A 19,147-nucleotide genomic window follows, 5' to 3' on the forward strand; every position below is an offset into this window, starting at 1 on the left:
AGAAACAAAACACAAAAAGCTGACACAGGTGCATAATAGACAGCAAAATATTTTGAGGGTGGGAGTAACAAGGAACTGATAAAGCATTCATCTTCAAACATACAAAGTTATTATTCATTTATATTTGAGTATGTTTTAGTATATGTTCACATACTAAATATTTAATTCAAAAGATTGCACTAGCACTACTAATTTCAGTGAGGGAGAATTATTTTTTCCAACAAATAAATGCACTGTTTACTTTTTCTACAGCTGAGGCTCACTGGTCTCATTCCTCAGGTATTTTACATAGGACAAACAGCATGCATCTTGATTTCAAGCCCTACTAGACAATGATTACCTATTAATTATTCAAATATTGCAGATTGCAAATGGCTCAGTGATGCAAAAGTAAATAATTCCTGCTTTGATTACAAACCAATGTATTTCTATATTAAAAAAAGTAAGAATTGCTTTCATGGAAAGCCATGCAAAGGAAAGGTACATACTTCACTGTAGGAATTATGTTCTGCTGTGGTTTTAGCAGTCGCAAGCGGTACCACAAACACCTTCCATATACGTTCCTTATATTCTTTAATCGAATTTGTTCTATAAAAATAGAGAGATTGTGATTAACAAAACATGGAACAACAAACACGCTTACCTCACCCCGAGCAGGCAGTACAAGGTCAATTGGAGGACTAACATAAGGGCCAGCATTACCAGAGAAAAGAATGCTTTCTATCCATTTAAGTGATGCTGTACATTCATAAACATAAGAAGTTGGTCAGATTACTCTTTACCGAAAAAGAATCCATTCTATTTCCTATATGCCCCATAGTAACCATCACACGTGAACCCAGCCTTTGCCTAACATGCACCTGTAAACTTTGCTTCTGACACTCAACTCCAGAAGTTTCCCATTTCAGTATGTCAGCCACCGCATGCAAGAAAAACAAACAAATAGAATGCAACCTACAGGAAAACTGGTGTTTGTATACAAATAAAGAGTACAGCAGGAGCAACAGCTCCTTCCTCAATTCAAAATACAATGCATTTTCTTCCTCTTTGTGACATCTGCTTTTATAAGCTGCCTTCATTTATGATTTTCTGCTGAAGGGTAAAAGGAAAAAAGATAAAGATAAAAAGCGACTTGTAAGCCATGCAGCTCAGTAATAGATGCCTTCAGTAAGGGAGTTCTCACATTAACAGCAGTCAACAGGATTTCGCCCCATGGTCCTTTTAGCACAGGACGGGGCTGGAAGGAAATTGCACTTACACTGTCAAGCTCACCTTGATGAGGCATGGAAGCCCTGTTAAGAGAGTTTTAACTGCATTGCAGAGCTGATCAGGACCAACCTAGTTTTGGTCAAGGAATTCTTTTATACTATGAAAAGTACAGTGGAGAGCAAGTAGCTTGTACAGAAATTATATGTTATAATTAAACTCCTGTTTAAGTAACTTGTCCATAAACTATGCAGTCTGACCCGTAACACTTCTGAAGTTAGGATGTCATTGTAATTACCTTACTTGCAAAAGAATAAGATCACTCAGCCCTTTTCAGACTAGAGAAAAAAGAATCAAGACAAAAGAAAATTCATCCTGTGTCAATGCACTTAGATATTGCTGGTAAACAAAATTTAAAAGACAATCATGAATTATATAAATACAAGAATTATATTAACAACTTTGATCCAAAGCACATATCAGTCATATCCTACTAAGTCTTAAATCGCAATTTAGCACTTTTGACCAGGTGATGCCCTCATGGAATCACAGGATGATTTGGGTTGGAAAGAACCTTAACTATCCTCCAGTTCCAGACAACCAGCTATGTGCAGGGATGCCACCCGCTAGACCAGTATGCTCAGAGTTCCATCCAGCCTGGCACTGAACTCATCTTAATTAAAACAGCAGTTATGAAACATGAAGACATTTTTATCTGGCTGATTTCTAAAAGGTAAGAGTGGAAGACAGTGACAAGATCTGTTTAGTTATTCTTAAGGTGTTGGAGGGTGGGATATGGTGTTGATCTACTCAAATTTCTAAGCAAGCACACAGTTCAGATGAAACATGTAGAATTCAATTAGCAAACACCAAACCCTTTGAGGCCAGAGAAACATGACCACTGTGCTCCACATCAACCATGAGTTCAGATTTAAGGCAGATTAGATGTGAGCACTGGATGGTATTTCAAACTCTAGCTGATTTAGCAGAAATAGAGTGGGGACACAGATGACATGTGGCCACCCATGAGCTAGTAAAGCAGACAACTATTAAAGCTTGTCCAGACAAAGTACCAGAACCAGAAAAAAAGTCTATCAACTTATTCTGAACTACCTAGTTCTATAGAGTATAGCTTCCCCAAAACTGGATATGACATTAAACAGTTTGATGCAATTCCTGTTAAGATTATACTGGTAGTACCATCACCCCCAAAGACAGAGAGAGATAATCAAAGATAATTCAATCCCCTGCATCTCATTCAACTCTTGCCATGCTTCAAAATAAGATTCCAAACTTCTGTTTTTGCAACAGATAATTCACACAAGTATTTTGCAGCTCTCCTGATCTGCAATGATTGTTCACATACCTGAAATAGAAAACTTTCTAAACAAAAAAGAATATGACTAAAATTTGGTTAAGCAATCCTCCACTTAGTTTTACTTATGTAAGGCTTTAGAAAGAACAGTTAAGGAAAAATTCGGCAGACAATGAAAACAATGAAAATGCAACACACACTCCCTACCAGTAAAATGTAAATTAATTTGGCATTTTGTCTTTGCTTTTTTTATTTTAAGACAACAATTCTAGGAGATCTCTCTTGGTTCAAAACTGGATTCACTTCAACCAGAAGCTAATCGTTACTTAAAATTAAATTACAAATGCAAAGCAAAACTAAAGAGATAGAACTAAACAAAGAATTGGCATCTAAAAAAAAAAAAAAACCTGAATCAAACTTGATGCCATTAAAGACTACACTGACAATGAGGTCATGAGGATGGAAAAGCTTTGCAACAGAAAGAGGGAAGAAAGTGTTCAAAGGCTTTAAATGGTCACTGGACAACTATGAGCCATACTGTGATGCTTTTATGAAAAAGTTACTGATTATACTTGAATAAATCAGGCATCAGAAGACTCGCAGAAGATACATGCACTTAAGCCTAAATCACTTATTTCAAATACTGTCAATCAATTCAGTTGTTTGGTGCTGAAGCAAGATGAAGCCAACTGTTCATCAGTTCAACCATTCGACCCAGATGAGCACCTGAGCCTCTAAGTGTTTTTGCGAAGATTTTGATTTTTAACAAGCTGCTGTGCCTTGACTTCAAAGGCCTATGCCACAATGCCCCACTTCTCAAACCTGCCAACTGTCCAGCTCTCCAATGACTAGATGACACTCTTTTCCCTGCTCTGCATCCTCCCTGCAAGAATTGCCAGTACCTTCTACCTTATCATGCCAAAAACCTTCCAAAAATGCCTTAGAGGAGATAAGCTGAAGAGCTGGCAGAAAGTCAAATAAAAATTGACCACTCAATGTGGTTTACAATAATCACTGAATTGAGGTCTTGGAACAGCTTTCCAGTAACAGCTGCAGAAGAAAAAAAGAAAAAAAAAAAAAAAAAAACAACCTGTGCCATGCACTATGAGCAAAAATTAAGCTTCTGCATACTTGGTAAATGAAGTCCTGGAGCTGCCATGCTGCACAGGGGGACCTCTTCACCCAAGCATCAAATTAAGGCACGATGCTAAGTAGCTATTGCATTTTTTACACATTCATCTGAAGAACTCTGGATCAAATTTAATTACAGTTGATCAAACAATATCAAAGCAAACACATCTTATTAATGTTCTCTCTGATCTTGGGATAGCAATGGTCTCATTTGACTAACAACTCCAAAAGCAAACAGGGCACCTACCTGTTTCCTTTTGGGGTTATTAGTCAAATGAGACCACTACCATCCCAGGATCAGAGAGAGCATTAATAAGATGAATTATTATTTACAGTTATCTGTTCAGACGATAAAGAATCAAATCCTACCCAAACTGAAGCCAAAGTCCAGACTATTCAAATTATTTGGAGCTATCCTGAGGCACTTCCTCTGTCATGTCATATGCCATCATTAACACATGTTAATTTGTGGAATTCAAAAACAGGCACCTACTTGGGAAACAGAAGGAACAATACAGACAGCATAACTCCCAGTTTAGGCAGAAAACCACTGGCAAAATACCATACTAAGAAAGCTATATTCCTACTGTATCCAGGAAAAGCTGGCTTCCTGTTTATTTACAGACAAGGCCTGCAATTTCACTAGAGAAACTACTTCTCATATTAGGAAGACATGGGTTGCAAGAAAAAGAAAAAAGAAAAAGAAGGGGAAAAACGAGAGAGGAAAGGGAAAGGGAAACTTTTAAAGAAAAATACAGAAGAAAGAAAATTTTAAAAAAAAGAAGAGGAAAGACAAACAAACAAAAAAAAAAAGCTTGCAAAGCCCAGAATACCAGATAATTCTGGTGCTTAACAAAAGCAGCAACTTACTACTAATAAGCAAGTTGTGGATAAATCAGATCTTTTTTGCTTTGCCTTTGTCTGACTAAAGGAGCTTCCTTTTTACACAAGTGAATTTACCATGCCACAAAACTGGCACACTGCCCTGCAGACCCTGATCACACTGGAGTGAACTTACACATTCCTCAAGGTAAAACTTTGCAGTGAAATATGAATTGTACCTTCTCTGGAATCCATTTCTGTCAGGGAAAGCAGTTCAGAGTTTTAAAAGCAGACAAGCAGAGCTCTGTTGTTTCTTCTCAGTCCAGATTATGGCTTCCCATTGCAGTATAAGAGCACTTCAGACAACATCCTTTGATATGGGATTACATGAAGACAAGTGTGTGTGGGGTGGGAGGAAATGCTTTTCCTCCAGTCAAAAACACTTCTCATTTGATGGGCAAAATCCTTCACAATAGTGAATCTCTCCTACGGTTTTAGGAATAGGTATTAAAGAGCCTTGGAAAGCAAAGGCATAATGCACCTGTGGGCTTTTGAGTTAATCTCACTAACACTAATATCAAGATGCTGTTAAAGCAAGCCTCTCACAAGAGGATGTAGACTGCCACTTTATTCCTGTAAATAATCTGCGGAAGCATCCCATCCTTGCTTTCTTTTCCTCCACATTGTTCTCAATGCATCCAAAGTTCCTGAGATTCACAAGCAGATTTTCCCCAATACAAATCTTACTCACAAGGGTTCTCACAAGTGCATATCATAGTAACTTTAAAAATGTATGTGAATATCCAGCCAAAACTACATCTTAATATACTTTTCAAGTTCAAAAAATTTAACTAGCACTGATACAAAAGAAAACCTGAGTGCCATCTCTTTGGTGACTTTGTCAGAGGCTTTACAGAAGTTTAGGTAGATGACAGAGGTTGGTCTTCCCTTGTTGACTGTTGCAGTCACTTCTCTTGTATTCCAGGCATCAAAACAGGTACTAGTAGAGAGTGCTTAAGTAAACACTCTCTGCTTCTCTTGATCAGAACTTGATCTTGACTCCTCTTGATCAGAACTTATACAAACCTCTTGAATATCCAGTTCTTTAAGCCAGAGGCTTCTTCGGCATGGGTAACACAGACCCCACAGTTCTTGGGTAAAACACAACAACCTAACAGGTTGGAAAGGGTGGAAAAGACCTCAGGAGATCACCTAATCCAACCCTGCTGCTAAGAGGAGAGTCAAAAAAGCAGCTGCTCAATGTCTGGCTGTAGGCCTTTGGAGTGCCTTCAAAGACAGAGCTCAATGTGCCTCTGAACAACCTATTCTACAGTTTGACCATCCCCATGGGGCAAAAATTTCTCGTATCTGTCTCAACCTCTGTTCTGATTTAGCATTCACACAATGAGCGATGACACAGGACGTACAGACACTGAAGAAAGCTAATTACTGGTTGGATTTTCAGAGATTACATTCAACCTGTGTTTACAATTCAGCCATGCCTGGCTTAAGTTTGGTTTTGTAGTTCACCCATCTTACATACTTGTTTCCAAAGGAACAGGAGGATACACCCAATCCTCAGGAATGCTTGACAAATGATTCCTACCTAGACCTAGTATTTTTGTTTCAGGTTCTGGAGGTTCCAAAAAGTGCTTAAAAAAAACCTAAGGGGAGATTCTTTTTCATCCTTCTGAGAAAAAAGAAGATTGCACATTTATTGTTATTGGACAAAGGCAATTCTAGAAGAGAGAGAACAGAAAGAGGTACAGCTACAATTATAATGAGAAGTCTTAATCTCCAGAACCTTCTTTCAGCTGCAACAAAGGTCAGTTTTAGGAAAAAAAATACCACAAATAAGACTACTAGCATCAGGATTTATATTTAAAGCATATAAAAGTTTCAAAGTATCAGTCAATTTTTATGACAGCCAAAAGCAAGCAAAAAGCTAATAACCAGAACACATGGAAGCCACCAGTTTTCCATTACTCTACCTCAAACTGCAGGAAAGGACAGAAATACATCCTAGCCTCCTCTGTTCTTTCTACCTTCAGGCTACTAGGAAAAGCAAAATCACATAGTCCAGAATACAGTTCTAGTGGACTTTGTCAGAAAAATAAACAGGAGGTGCACATGAAATATTCTTCCCACCAGCTGCAGACAATTCATCCAAAGAAGAATGGTTTTGAAAGAAAATTGCTTCTTTCAGCAAGGAACACAGCGTAGCACAGTTCTGCAGCCCTAGGAAATGCCAAGCTCACTTTAAAGTTAGACTTTCACTGAAAGTGAAAGAACTCATTTGTAGCGTGTCATCCTCTCCACACCTGAATGGAAAACTTGTACCTGTGGAAAGCATCAAGAGGTGCAAGTAATACACACAGCATGCAAGTCTTGAGTAAAGGTTACAGCGCAGGGATACCATGGCTCTAAGCACTGCATCTGCTCTGTCAAAACTGAGGGCAACAGGCTCAGTCGAATCACCTGAGAGTTTCTGGGTTTCCTGGATCTTACTCGGAGTTCTACAGTTTTAATCCTCTAAACTGTACACTAAAGTAGGCTCCTATTTACTTTCAACAGTTATATATATTGAGCTCCTGGGCTTCTTTCTACTTCAACAATAACAGAAATCAAATAATTGTATAAACAACTTATTTACTGAGGTCTTGAACTCAGGCTCTCTAATAATTTACTTTCTTAAGCACTTAACCATTTCTCAAATAACAGATGAAGTAGAAAAAACCTACCGTACTGTTGCGCTAGGCCATCTATGCTTAACTCTGTTGACATTTTCCTTGATAATTATTACAGAAAAAAGACTCCACATGGCTACTGTATGTTATCTGAGAATAATTTTAAAAGTCACAGGATGAGGAAAAAAAAACCACTTACTTTCAAAAACACTTACTTTCAAAAAAGAAAATGACAAACACTTATAACTATGTTGTAAAAGCAGTAACCCATCTTTGCCAGCAACTAAGAGGCAGGACTGAAACTCGCAGCAAACTCACAAAGCCAGCAACTCCTCTTAAGTACTGAGCAACTTCATTATAATAGGATTGACTCCTACTGTAAAATCCCAAATTAAGAGGCATGAAGCAAATTAAATTGATTTTAAAGAGTTCTAAAACACTGTTGCTTAAATGCAAAAGTCTTCAAATAAGCACTAGTGTTCCCACTGGATTACTTAAAAAAAAAAAATGGAAAGCATGTTTCAGGACTTTGAATGGACCACAGCAGTCGAGAATTAAACCATCTGATAGACATTTTCTAACTTTCATGTCTATCATTATAAGAATTGCCCTCATTACCATCATTATTTATCTATAAAGAGGTCATGTCCATGTCAGCCTCTTAACTAAAACATTTATAGCTGAATAATCTCATCCTAGTTGTTTTCAAATAGATTTTTCTCTCTAGTAAATATTCATAGAAATAAGCCAAAAAAATCATGTGTTTTGAGTAACATTTTAAGTATTAAAACCACAAGCAGTTCATTATCTAAGAAGAGACCTGTGAAATACTTAACAGCAAAGCTGTTTTTTTTCCTGAGCATGTTTTGCAGAAACTAGATAAAGCTTAAAAGGAACAATAAGTAACCTTTCCATTTCCACAATTCCACATACATTTTCTGACCAAAAGATAGCATTTGTTACTAACAGCTTCAAAAAACAGCAACGTAAGATGATTCAATATCCTGAAAGTTAACTTATTTTCAGAGTTTACTTACCCAAGCTTTGTGTTTACAGTCAGCTGGGCACAGTTCCACATTACACTACTGCTAATCAAGCCATTCCCAAACCTTGTCCCTCCTCTTAGCGTACTGTATCATTTGCATTGACAAAACAGTCAGTGGAACTAACTGTAATAACATTTAAGCTCTATCACTTAAATTATAAAATTTATAGTAGGGTTGGACCTATAGTTGCATCGCAAAACTTGAACAGAATTTGAGAGGAATCGGAAAACTGGACATTTTACTGTGGAACAACACGCACATGGGTCAAGGTTAACAATTTTTAGACAAAGCCAACAGCAATGCTGGGCTCCAAGATTACACACTCTTAACTATTAGCTGAATTTTATCAGTTTGGTGTGGGGAGGAAACCGGAACACATTCAATCCAAAATAAATGAAAACAAAGTCACTTAACCTATCACCAATCATAAAAAATGCTTGTAGTCAGTATTGTTCTGATGCACACCCTGAAGAAACTCTAATAAAGGATAGCAATAGTGGACACAAGGATAAGTACAAAAATCCATTTAGCATCAGTAGAGAATTTGGTAAAGTCCTCTCACGGAAGTAAACATACAGAACAGATCCTGCTGATAGAGTCTGTGACTTCCAAAAAGCTTTTGAAAGGTTCCTTTTACAAGTCTTTCAGGACAACCATCTAACTGTCACAAAAATAAATATGTGACTAGAAGATAGAGGAATAGCCAATTCTCCCAACAGAAGGAAATCACCAGAAGCTCTGCAGGAATCTGTGTTGAAACTACACCACATTTCACTAATACATAATCTGACTAAAAGGGTGAGCAGTAAAATAAAGCTTCTGGACAAGATGAACTTAATCTGGGTAACAAGGACAAGGGCATCCTGAAGAATCATAAAGATCAAGCAAGTGCACTTCTGCATGGCACATGAAATTGAGAGTATGAAAACAAAGTCCAGTGGGGGCTACCCTAATTCTGTGTATACAAGGATGAGCTCAAGGCTGATTATTACCTCTCAGATTGCAATCTTGGTGTTTTGAGAAACTGTTCTATGTAAAACTCAGCTGAATGCTTATTATTAATAAAAATCAGAGCATGTGTTTAGAGCATTCCTATGAGAAAAGGAAGGGATTATTACTCCCCCACATAAGCTGGAGGTATGTCCAACCTTGAGGCTGTACAACCTCAAGTGTGATGCACAGTCCTAGTCCCCACCTCTTAAGAGGGGCAACCAGAAAACATTCAATTGTGGTGAACAAGGGCCATCAAATGTATAAGAAGATTTATGAGCAAAATATAATATACAAATCTTCCAGCTGAGAGAGTAAAGTGCAAGGAGAGGTAATGGAAGGCTGTAAAAAACCTAAGTGACAGCCAGGACATTTACTTCCTCTTTCAGTAAAGCAAAACAAGGATTGTTAAGAAACATCAGAAACTGCAAAACAAAGGCAATTATTTGTGGTGTGGGCAGCAGACATGGCAACCTCCCTCACATAGGATGGTACAGATGCTATAACAAAAGTTACCAAACTCAAAACCACTGGAAACACAGAGAATACGCAAAGGAAGCACCATTTATGCTTGTCCTGTTATCCCTTCCTAAAGGCATTCACTTCTGTAATGCTACATAAAAAAACCTAATCTGACCCAATATGTCCATGCTTTTGTTTCTAAAGAAAAAAGGGTATTTGAAGCTTTATTGGCAAGGTAAGCCTTTGCAGAAGCCACAATGCTTACAAATATCCTAGTTTCAAACAGTTCATCCAGCCAACCAGGATAAAGGAATAGTCTGAATTTAAAGTGCTTGTAAGCAATTTCCTGTACAAGAGAAATACTAGGTGAAAATCTGAAAACACCTCTTAAATCTTCTTAATTGTATACTTATTTAAAAACTGGTGCAGACACTAATCTTTTTGCCCAGGAAAGAAATTAGGTACCTGTTTTGTGCTCTTGTACCTGTACCCTGCTCTTAATATTTCCAGCCAGCACAACCCTCCTCACCATGAAATACAGATACATGTCATGTCCTGGCTAGTAACTGAGGGAAAGGCCTATAAACCCCACAATGGGAGAAAGCAGAACCACAGGGGGCAAGGATGCAGCATCAGCCCCAGTCAAGACTTGCTCAAATTGCTGCAGATATGAACCTTTCTTCACAGGCATGAATTTGAAACGCAAATTAAAAAAAAAAAAAAAAGTCACAACCAACAAATTAAAAAAAAACAACAAACCAAAAAACAACCCCCAAAATACGGAATTACTATTGATTCCATTTCCTGTCACTTACCTTGCTTCTCTCTCAAATTTCCTGTTCCTTCTCCAGGAACAGTTTAGCTGCCCATGAAACCATAACTGAATCTAATTCTCTACTACATAGACTTTATATTCTGGTAGTTTAATGTCATCTCTCTGAGTAGTCAAGACAACCTTGAAGCAACTATTAAATGAACAAGGCGTGTAATAAAACCTTCAGTACTGTTTTCATAAGCTTCCATAATATAGGATGAATTTTAAAGATAATAATAATAATAATAATAAAGAAACTGCTTTACTTTTATGCACACTTAATGAAAGATAAAGTTCTTGTAACAGCTTGATCTTTGACTTGCCACAAAATAGCTTTTCAGCATTTTGTATTCTGGACAGTCTTGAAGGTACTCAACTAATCTCTAATACAGTGCTATTAATTTTATTTTAGTGCTAGGAAGCTATAGTGGTTATAGTAAGACTACAATACTTTTTAAAAATTCCATGAAAAGACAAGCATTCTTTGATAACTCAGTTTAAATGCTTTGTTTTGAAAAATATTTTTAGAGATAATCACTAGACATTACTAGTGGCATCTCATGATGTTTGCTCCTTCTTCAAGTGCTGCTCAAAAAAACCCTACTGCTTAAAACCAGCAAAATAGTGAAAAAAAAATAACAAAACAAAGTTAAGTATCATCATTACATTATATTCTGCCTTGAAGCAGTAACCTAATAAACTTTATTTTTTGGAACTTTAAATGGTTTACATCAACCATAATATACTCAATCTCCCAAAAAGCTCAATTTGTAAGTAGTAACAGTCCTTAGATGCATAACTGAGTTTCACTGACTCTCCTCCCACTTCCTGACACAATGGTGAAAGGTTATATTAACAGGAAAGGATAAGCACACACATATGGGCAAAAAAATGTTTATAGTCACAGATACAAAGTTTTCACACCCATGCTTATCCACATTAGCAATGAGCATGGCATACTGTGGTTTTATCCTGTCCTTTTATCCTGTTCTTTACCAGCATCCTGTACTTTATCCTGCATAATCAAATACCAAAATGCTGCAAAATACTTTGGAGTAAGGTTAATGAGATTTCAGTGAGCTGTGAGCAAGGACAGGCATCACAGTTAACCCACTCCAACCAATCTTATCTCACACCAAAGGATTAGGAGCATCACAGAAGGGCAGCAGGAATGCTGTTTCCTCTCCCTCAGCTGCTGTGAGGTGCAAGTGCTCATTACTCTATTACAGATAAAACTGAAGAAGTGCTGCCTGTATTCTCTACACTGGTATGAGTTGCACAGTCACTGTTTGTCCTCAGACAAATAAACTACACAGCCTCAGTTCCCCCACCTGCATCTTAAAACAGGGGATTAACATGAGACTCTGAAGTCAGCCTCAATATACACAGATGAAAAACACACCAAAAAATCACAGAGAAACCTTCATTATTGACACCACTACACAGAAATATCCAGTATAGTGAGCAGATATACGGAGAAGTATGGTTCCTAAGACAGCAAACCTTTACAGAACAACTTCCTCGGGACTTCTGATCAAGGCTTCGAATGCGAGTGCCAACTAATACCTACAGAAGTATACAAAAAGCCCTTACTGCTTCAAAATAGTAGTACAGTACAAAATAAATAAAATAAGTATCAACATAGTATTATATTCTCCCTTTTAACAGTCACCAAGTAAGCTGTCATTTTTAAATATTACTGTTTATTTGTCCAGCCTCAATATAAAAAAGGCTGGAATAATTTTAGGGTTCTCTAACTGCCTATGCTACTTCCTACAGGCATGGCAACTTCAAAGATTAGCAGAGAATTGCCTTCCTGAACCAGATTTTTTAAAGTTTTTCTTTGTATTAGCCCAGTGCTCTTCAAGAAAACTTTAGCTATATCTTAAACAGAAACATGTCAGAGGGCAGGGTGCAAAGGAAAAGTGTTAGTAGTGAGCAACAGGACAACATACAGCCAGGCTGGGGAGCAGCAACAAGAACAAAAAAGCCAAACAAACAAAAGCCAAAGAAATTAAAAAAAAAAAAAAAAAGAAACACCAGAGATTTTGTATGGATTTTTATTATAATGAAAGTTAATTAAATAGCTCTTATCTATTTCATATCAATACTTTTTTCTAGATACAAAAATGCAGCCATTCATCTGGTTTTATTCCCTTCCCTACAGTTGGTTTTTATGTTCTTAAACTTCAAGAAGGAAGATCTACATTCCAAACAGAATAGCTCCTACAGACTCTTTTCTCTCAGAGAAGAGACTGCAAACTTCTATTAGCATTATCCTTGCATTCACAGCTGTTATTCTTTGGGGTTTTTAAAATGTTTTCAACATCTTGTTTTGTTCAAGTTACTGTAAAAAACTCAGGATAGATACTTCTATTCCTTCCAACAGCTTTTTAACAAATTATGAATACTCAATGCCCTAAAACAGGATCATTTATTTAATGCAGACCTAAATAAACTAAAAAACATGAAATAGCAAGCTTCCATACTACAAAGCACATCACAATCTATGACAACCTGTTTCAGCAGAGCTTTACTATTACGTGTCTCAATCCAGCAGCACAGGTATAAGTCAAAAAGCAAACAAAGTTCAGCAAACACATCAGCATTGTGCAACAACTGCCATATTATCCAACTAAATTAATTCACCCCCTGCTCTCAATTTCCTTTCTAGATGCTGATGTTTAATCTACGCAAGCTTACACTGAAACTTCAAAGCAAGTTCAACAACGGGAAGATATCTTGATGGACACTCCTCCACCCCTAACTGCAGAGGAAAACAAAAAAAAAAAACAAAAAAAAAAACAAAAAAAAATATTTTTCTTCAACTCTCACTATTAACTTTTTGAAAAACAATTTGAAAATTCCCATTGCAGAAAATACCTTCTTAGTTAAAAATGAATCTGCACCAGAATAACTTTTTAGCAACCACATTTTTTGTTCCAAAGGCAGTCCTTGCAATGGTTTTACTCACAGTAATTAGCTAAATTAATACCAGTATTTTCCCAAAACAAAGGTAACCTAGAAAAAGTAAGACTTTTTTAGTAATAAAACATATATACACATATATGTTTTAAAGAAATAAGTCAAGGACAAACAATATAGCCCAAAGTCATATCCACCATCACCTGAAGCCATCACCAACACTGAAGGAATCAGTCTTCTTTCTCTCAGCCACATCCTGTACTACCCCAGGCACACACAAAGCCTTACACAGAAACAAATACACATTAAAAGACAGAAGAAAGAAAATTTTAAAAAGGAATAAAATTTAATTTTAGCTGAAATTACTTTCTTCCATTCCCATGCACCGGTGCTCTATTTGGCACAAGGGATGGGGAGAAACACAAGAGTTAACCCTGTTCGAGCACTGCTACCTCAATGCAATTATGAACCTTCAGTCCAAGACACAAAGCTGAACAATTAACCTTCTATGAAGGCCTTATTAGCTCTGGAGTGAACACCAAGGAGGAAAAGTAATTTGGACAAATCCAGTTTACAAAGTCAATTACCTGCTTGTTTGGTTTATTAAAGCTGAGGTAATGAAATTATGGGACAGTTCACAGGGTGTCTAGCATACCAGAGCAAAATCCTCCCAAATACTAGCATCAACCCCTACCACAGGCTGCAGCAACTCTTCATAGGGACTGTTTCAGAGTGCCTGGAAAAAGCAGGTTTAGACATTCAGAGGAAAAAAAAAAGCAGCTCAAATTTTTCTCAGTACTTTAGAGACATAAGTTACACCATGCTGTTCTTCCAGACAGTAGTATTGAAAAGGCTTTCCAAAAGTTTATTATAAGAAGAACTAAAAACCAAAATGTTAATGGCTTGCCAAAAAACTATTCTACTACAAATCTGACATTAGGTAACACATTTTGAGTTTCCTTGAAGTAGTAAAGCAATATAGATCCAGACTTACTTTACAATCTTCGCAATGGCAAAATCAAACACTGTGTTTTGAGGGGGTTTATTTAGTCTATGAGAATTTACTACAAAACTACAGCACAGAACAAATCCTAAAATATTACAGGCCATCAGCAATTCCCAGATGTTTGCTGTACTTCTCTCTCCACTGGCACTCTGTACTGTAGCACATACCAGCAATCCGTGGCAGCACATCTGTAGATGGAAGCAGCAGGCACCAATGGCGTGATCTTCCTGCAGTGAGCATTTCACCCTTGCGAAATGCTAGCTCTAGTCTGCTCTTACAACACAATGTGGCTGAAGCTCCTCTTCCAACCCAGTTTTCACCAAAAAAGGGAATCTGCTGTCTTTTGGGTGCTCTGGTTTGCATTGCAAAGGGGTCCTGAAGTGAGGAGGACAAGCACCTGATTTGCCTCAAAAGCTCCCCCTGATCTGGTCCTCTTCACTCCTGCAGCTGGAGCTGAAAGAGCTCACCAGTACAACTGTACCTCACCAAGTCTACCAGGGCTGACAAAGGCTGGGTTCTCTAACACAGCTCCAGAACAAAAAAGCTACGTGGTCCTACACACAGAGGGCAGAGGTCTTGGCAGAGCTTATTCTCTTTGGCCCAATACTGTGCCTCAGTACTCGAAACTCCACTCTAAACTAGCATGAAAATAACATCTCATATCAACATCCAGATATTTCTGCTCATCAAAGGAAGCAGGAGTTATTAGTGCAGGTAGATTTCTCTTTGGAAATCACAGGCTTTCTCTTTGCTTCTAAAATAAGTGGTTACTGTTTCTTTTAAACTAGTGAATTACACTGAAAACAAGAGCAAGGTGGCTAAACATTTAGTATTTTTCATCATCACAAGGTTTTAATTTATTCCTGAAATCTTGTTCAAATGCTGGAACAGGCATGGTTGATTGCATACAAAAAGCTGTGAGAAAAATACAGAGCTGATTTTGCTGGAACTGACTTGCCTAAGATCCATACACTTAAACAACTTGAACATCAAAATGTTCTACTACTTAGCAGATTCACTTCATAAGAACTTACTTAGTAGATCAGCATTGGTCCCAAATTACGATCTGCATGACACCACAACTATTTGTTAAACAGTGCTTGCAGAACAGAACTCAATCAAGAGACTGTAGACATGCCATTAATGCGTACGCTAAAAACTGGACTGCATTCACATTTTAAAATCCATTAAGACAATTATGAGACAGAAGTAATTTTTCCATCTCCCTTCATTTCCACTGGTGATTTTCACTTAGTTGACTCATTTCTTTGCACCAACAGAATAACAAAATCTACCTTTTGTTTTGAAAAATACGGTTTGACACAGCTTTGCAACAATCTAGCACTATTCTGAATGCAAAATATGCAGCAGGTCCTCTATATACTGGACAATGCTGGCCAGACAGACAGAAATTAGTAATAAATTTAATGGCAGGTCTATTTGGAAACTGCATGAAATCTACACAGCCATATTCCAAAGTGAGGTTTTCATTTTCTGCCATCCTGTAAGGACAGCTGACAATCAACTACGTAAGGCTGGTAGAGTGCCTCAAGTTTGACAGCATTTCTACAGCTTTTCCTGCTTCTGTCAGCCCTCTGAAACTGATGTTAACATCAGCGTGTCCTTGCTGGCCATACCATTCTGCACAGCATCTCAGGCAAGTAAATCATCTTCCCAAGAAGCAGCTTTTAAAAACTATGGAGGAAGTAAAGCATAATTAAAGAGAAAAAGTGATGTTCTCCCCCACTGCCTCCCACCCTTCACCAGAACAAAAATAAAAGAAAATCCTGAGGTTTGTAAAAAGGTTACAGAAGTATTATTTTCTCTCCAATTCCCTGCTCCTCAAGAACAACCCAAAGATTACAAAACATCTTCAACAACAGTAACGCCTCCCTCTTCTCCCTCTTGCAACAGTCAGGCCGCAGGAAGAGGAGGCAGAGAAACCTTTCCTTTCAGCAGAGAGAACTAACTCCTCAGCTGTACAACAGGCAGTAAGTACCTGGAGGGCAGAGATCAATTCTCCAAAGAGGTTCTCAAGCCAGGGCCCTGCCAGTGGCCCACCGGCATGTCTGGCAACAACCAAGACTGTGAGCAGCTGTGATTTAGCACAAAAACATTTTTGTTCTATCTTACTCCTTACTAGAAGGTACAGGATTAAGATTTCATTGCTAGGTATTTCTTTTACATACAAAACTAAGTTAAGCAGAACCTGGCAAGCCATTTAAAATGGCATCAAAGCCACTAAGTAACCACCAGATACTGAATGTAAAAAGATGCAAGAAACAAAAGGGATTCTTCTCAGATTGCAAAGCACAAGTATTCTTAAGAGGTCGGCAGGTTTCTGCAATGGGAACCAGTATCAAGCATCCCCGTTTTACTAACACTTACCACTCAGCCTTTAAACATAATTTCTACAGCCTTTTTAATCTCAGAACTGCAGTTAAAAATGTGTTCCTGTGCAGCCTGTATACCAAAACGCCTTCTCCTTCCAAGAATAGAGGGATGCAGAAAAGACAAAGTGGAAAAATACTTTGGAAACGAGATTCTGAACTAGTCAAAGAAACTTTATAACACCGTTCAGGGACACAAAGCATCGCCCCGAAGAACGAAACAGAAATGTAGCCCTTCGGACATTTAACTGTGATTTGCAATGGGGGGGAAAAAAAAATCCCCAATTTCGCACCCGCTGTGACCTTACAGCACATAAAAGCTGAACCCGGCAACTTTTCCCCTTTGTCCCCAACTCAATAGCTTGTTCTTCCCCCACGATCAAAATTTAGGTCATCCACCCAGAAAGGCTCCGTGAAGACAAGGCAAATCCCAAAGCCCAGACAAAGCCCCGGACCCGGCGCAGCGATGACTCTGCAGGAGCGGGCGGCGCTCGGGGGGCGGCGGCCCCAGGACCCCCCGCCGGCCCCGGTACCGCTAAATGGCCGCCGGCGAGCGCGGCGCGGCGCCGCCGCCCCTCCGGGCGGCCCCGGGGGCGGCAGGACCGGACGGGCGCCCCGAGCGCGGCGGCTCCGCGGCGGGCCCGGCCCGGCCCGGCCCCGCCGTGTCGCGGCGCCTCAGAAGCCGGCCGTGCCCGGGGCTGGGCCGCTCACCGGCGTGTTGGTCCCGCGGCCACAGGTAGTAGGTGGCGGGGATGACGATGAGCCCCACGAAGCTGGTGAGGAAGTAGAAGAACGTGTTGCCGCTGTCGTCGTACTGGAACTGCTGCCCCGCCATGGCCGCGCCGGCCGCCCGTCCCCGCCGCCGCTGCCGCCGGCGGCCCGGTGCCGCCGCCCCGGGATCCCGCGAGATCGCAGGCGCGCTGCCCCGCCCGCCCCTCGCCGGGCGGAGCGGAGACGTGTCACTGCTCAGCCACCATAGCCCGCGCGGCGTCACGGCCGGGCCCGCCCACAGCACCCGCCCGGCCGCCGATTGGCTCGGCCACGGCCCCGCCCCTCGGCAATCACCAAATCCCGGATCCGGGATCCAGGGGAGCGTGGGCCGGGGCCGGTTGTGGCTCTCTGCTCTAATGTCCCTGCTAAAGCAGGGTTGGATCAGAGCGCGTTCGAGTCATCAGAGCGCAGAATCACAGCTTCGTTAAGGCTGAAAGAAATTTCTGGATCTCGTCCAAACCCCCCTGCCAAGGAGTAGGTGACAGCACCTAGAGCAGGTGACAGGAAACCGCCCAAGCGGGTTTGGAATATCTGGAATATCTCCAGAGACAGAAGTCACGACCTGCCCGGCAGCCTGTTCCAGTGCTCTGCGACCCTCCCACGTAATGTTCTTCCTCACGCTGAGGTGGAACTTTTTGTGTTTTAGTTTGTGGCTATGCTCACCTTGTCACGGTGCACCACCAAAAAGTGTCTGGCACCATCTTCTTGACAAATGCCCTTGAGTAATTTATATGCATTGATGAGATCCACTCTCAGTCTTCTCTTCTCCAAGCCAAACAGGCCCGGCTCCCTCAGCCTCTCCTCATAAGAGAGATGCTCCAGACCCCTCATCATCTCTGCTGAACCATCTTCAGTAGCTCTTTGTCTCTCTGGTACTGAGAAACCCAAAACTGGACGCAGCACTCCAGACGTGGCCTCACTAGGGATGAGTAGAGAGGAAGGATCACCTCCCTTGAGCTGCTGGCCACACTCTTCCCAATGCACCCCAGGGTACCGCTGGCCCTCCTGGCCACAAGGGCGCTGCCAGCCCATGGTCAGCTGGGCATCCACCAAGAGTCCCAGGTCCTTCTCCAGAGAGCTGCTCTCTAGCACATCTGTCCCAGCCTGTACTGGCACCTGAGGTTATTCCTCCCCAGGTGCAGTATCCTACACCGGTCCTTGTTGAACCTCATTAGGTTTCTCTCCACCTGACTCTCCAGCCTCCTGAATCCATTCAGCAGGATAGGATTGCATCCAGACGGTTCTTGATGCATCTACAATGAGGGGAACCCCATGACCTCTCTGGGCAACCTGTTCCAGTGCTCGGTCACCTGCACATAAAGACGTTCTGACTCATGTGTGTGTGGAACTTCCTGTGCTTCCATTTCTGCCTGTTGCCTCTTGTTCTGTTCTCACCAAGAAGAGCCTGGGCACAGGAAAGTATTTCAGACATAATAGAGTTCTCAGAATTTGGAGGGTGGACCCTCATCAAACGTGTAAGAGCAACAATTTAAAATGTGTCTAATTCCGAATTTAGTTGCAGGCATGATCATGCTCTACAAGGGGATGTGACCCTAAATGTGCGAAATCAAAAGTAAAGTAC

At 40.1% G+C, this 19,147-nt stretch overlaps 1 protein-coding gene across 1 annotated transcript in view; it reads right to left on the minus strand.

Annotated features, from left to right (window-relative positions):
* SEC63 (SEC63 homolog, protein translocation regulator) overlaps nt 1-17,737 on the minus strand; it is a 55,922-nt gene extending 38,185 nt beyond the window's left edge. Inside the window, exons 1-2 of the mRNA XM_030267694.4 lie at nt 17,506-17,737; nt 489-588 (exon numbers count right to left, since the gene is read on the minus strand). Of these exons, the coding sequence (XP_030123554.1) occupies nt 489-588; nt 17,506-17,629 (224 nt within the window). The 5' untranslated portion in view covers nt 17,630-17,737. The remainder of the gene's footprint in view (nt 1-488; nt 589-17,505) is intronic.
* Nucleotides 17,738-19,147: the final 1,410 nt, after the last annotated feature.

This window comes from Taeniopygia guttata, chromosome 3, assembly GCF_048771995.1.
Source record: "Taeniopygia guttata chromosome 3, bTaeGut7.mat, whole genome shotgun sequence".
NCBI classification, from domain to species: Eukaryota; Metazoa; Chordata; class Aves; order Passeriformes; family Estrildidae; genus Taeniopygia; species Taeniopygia guttata.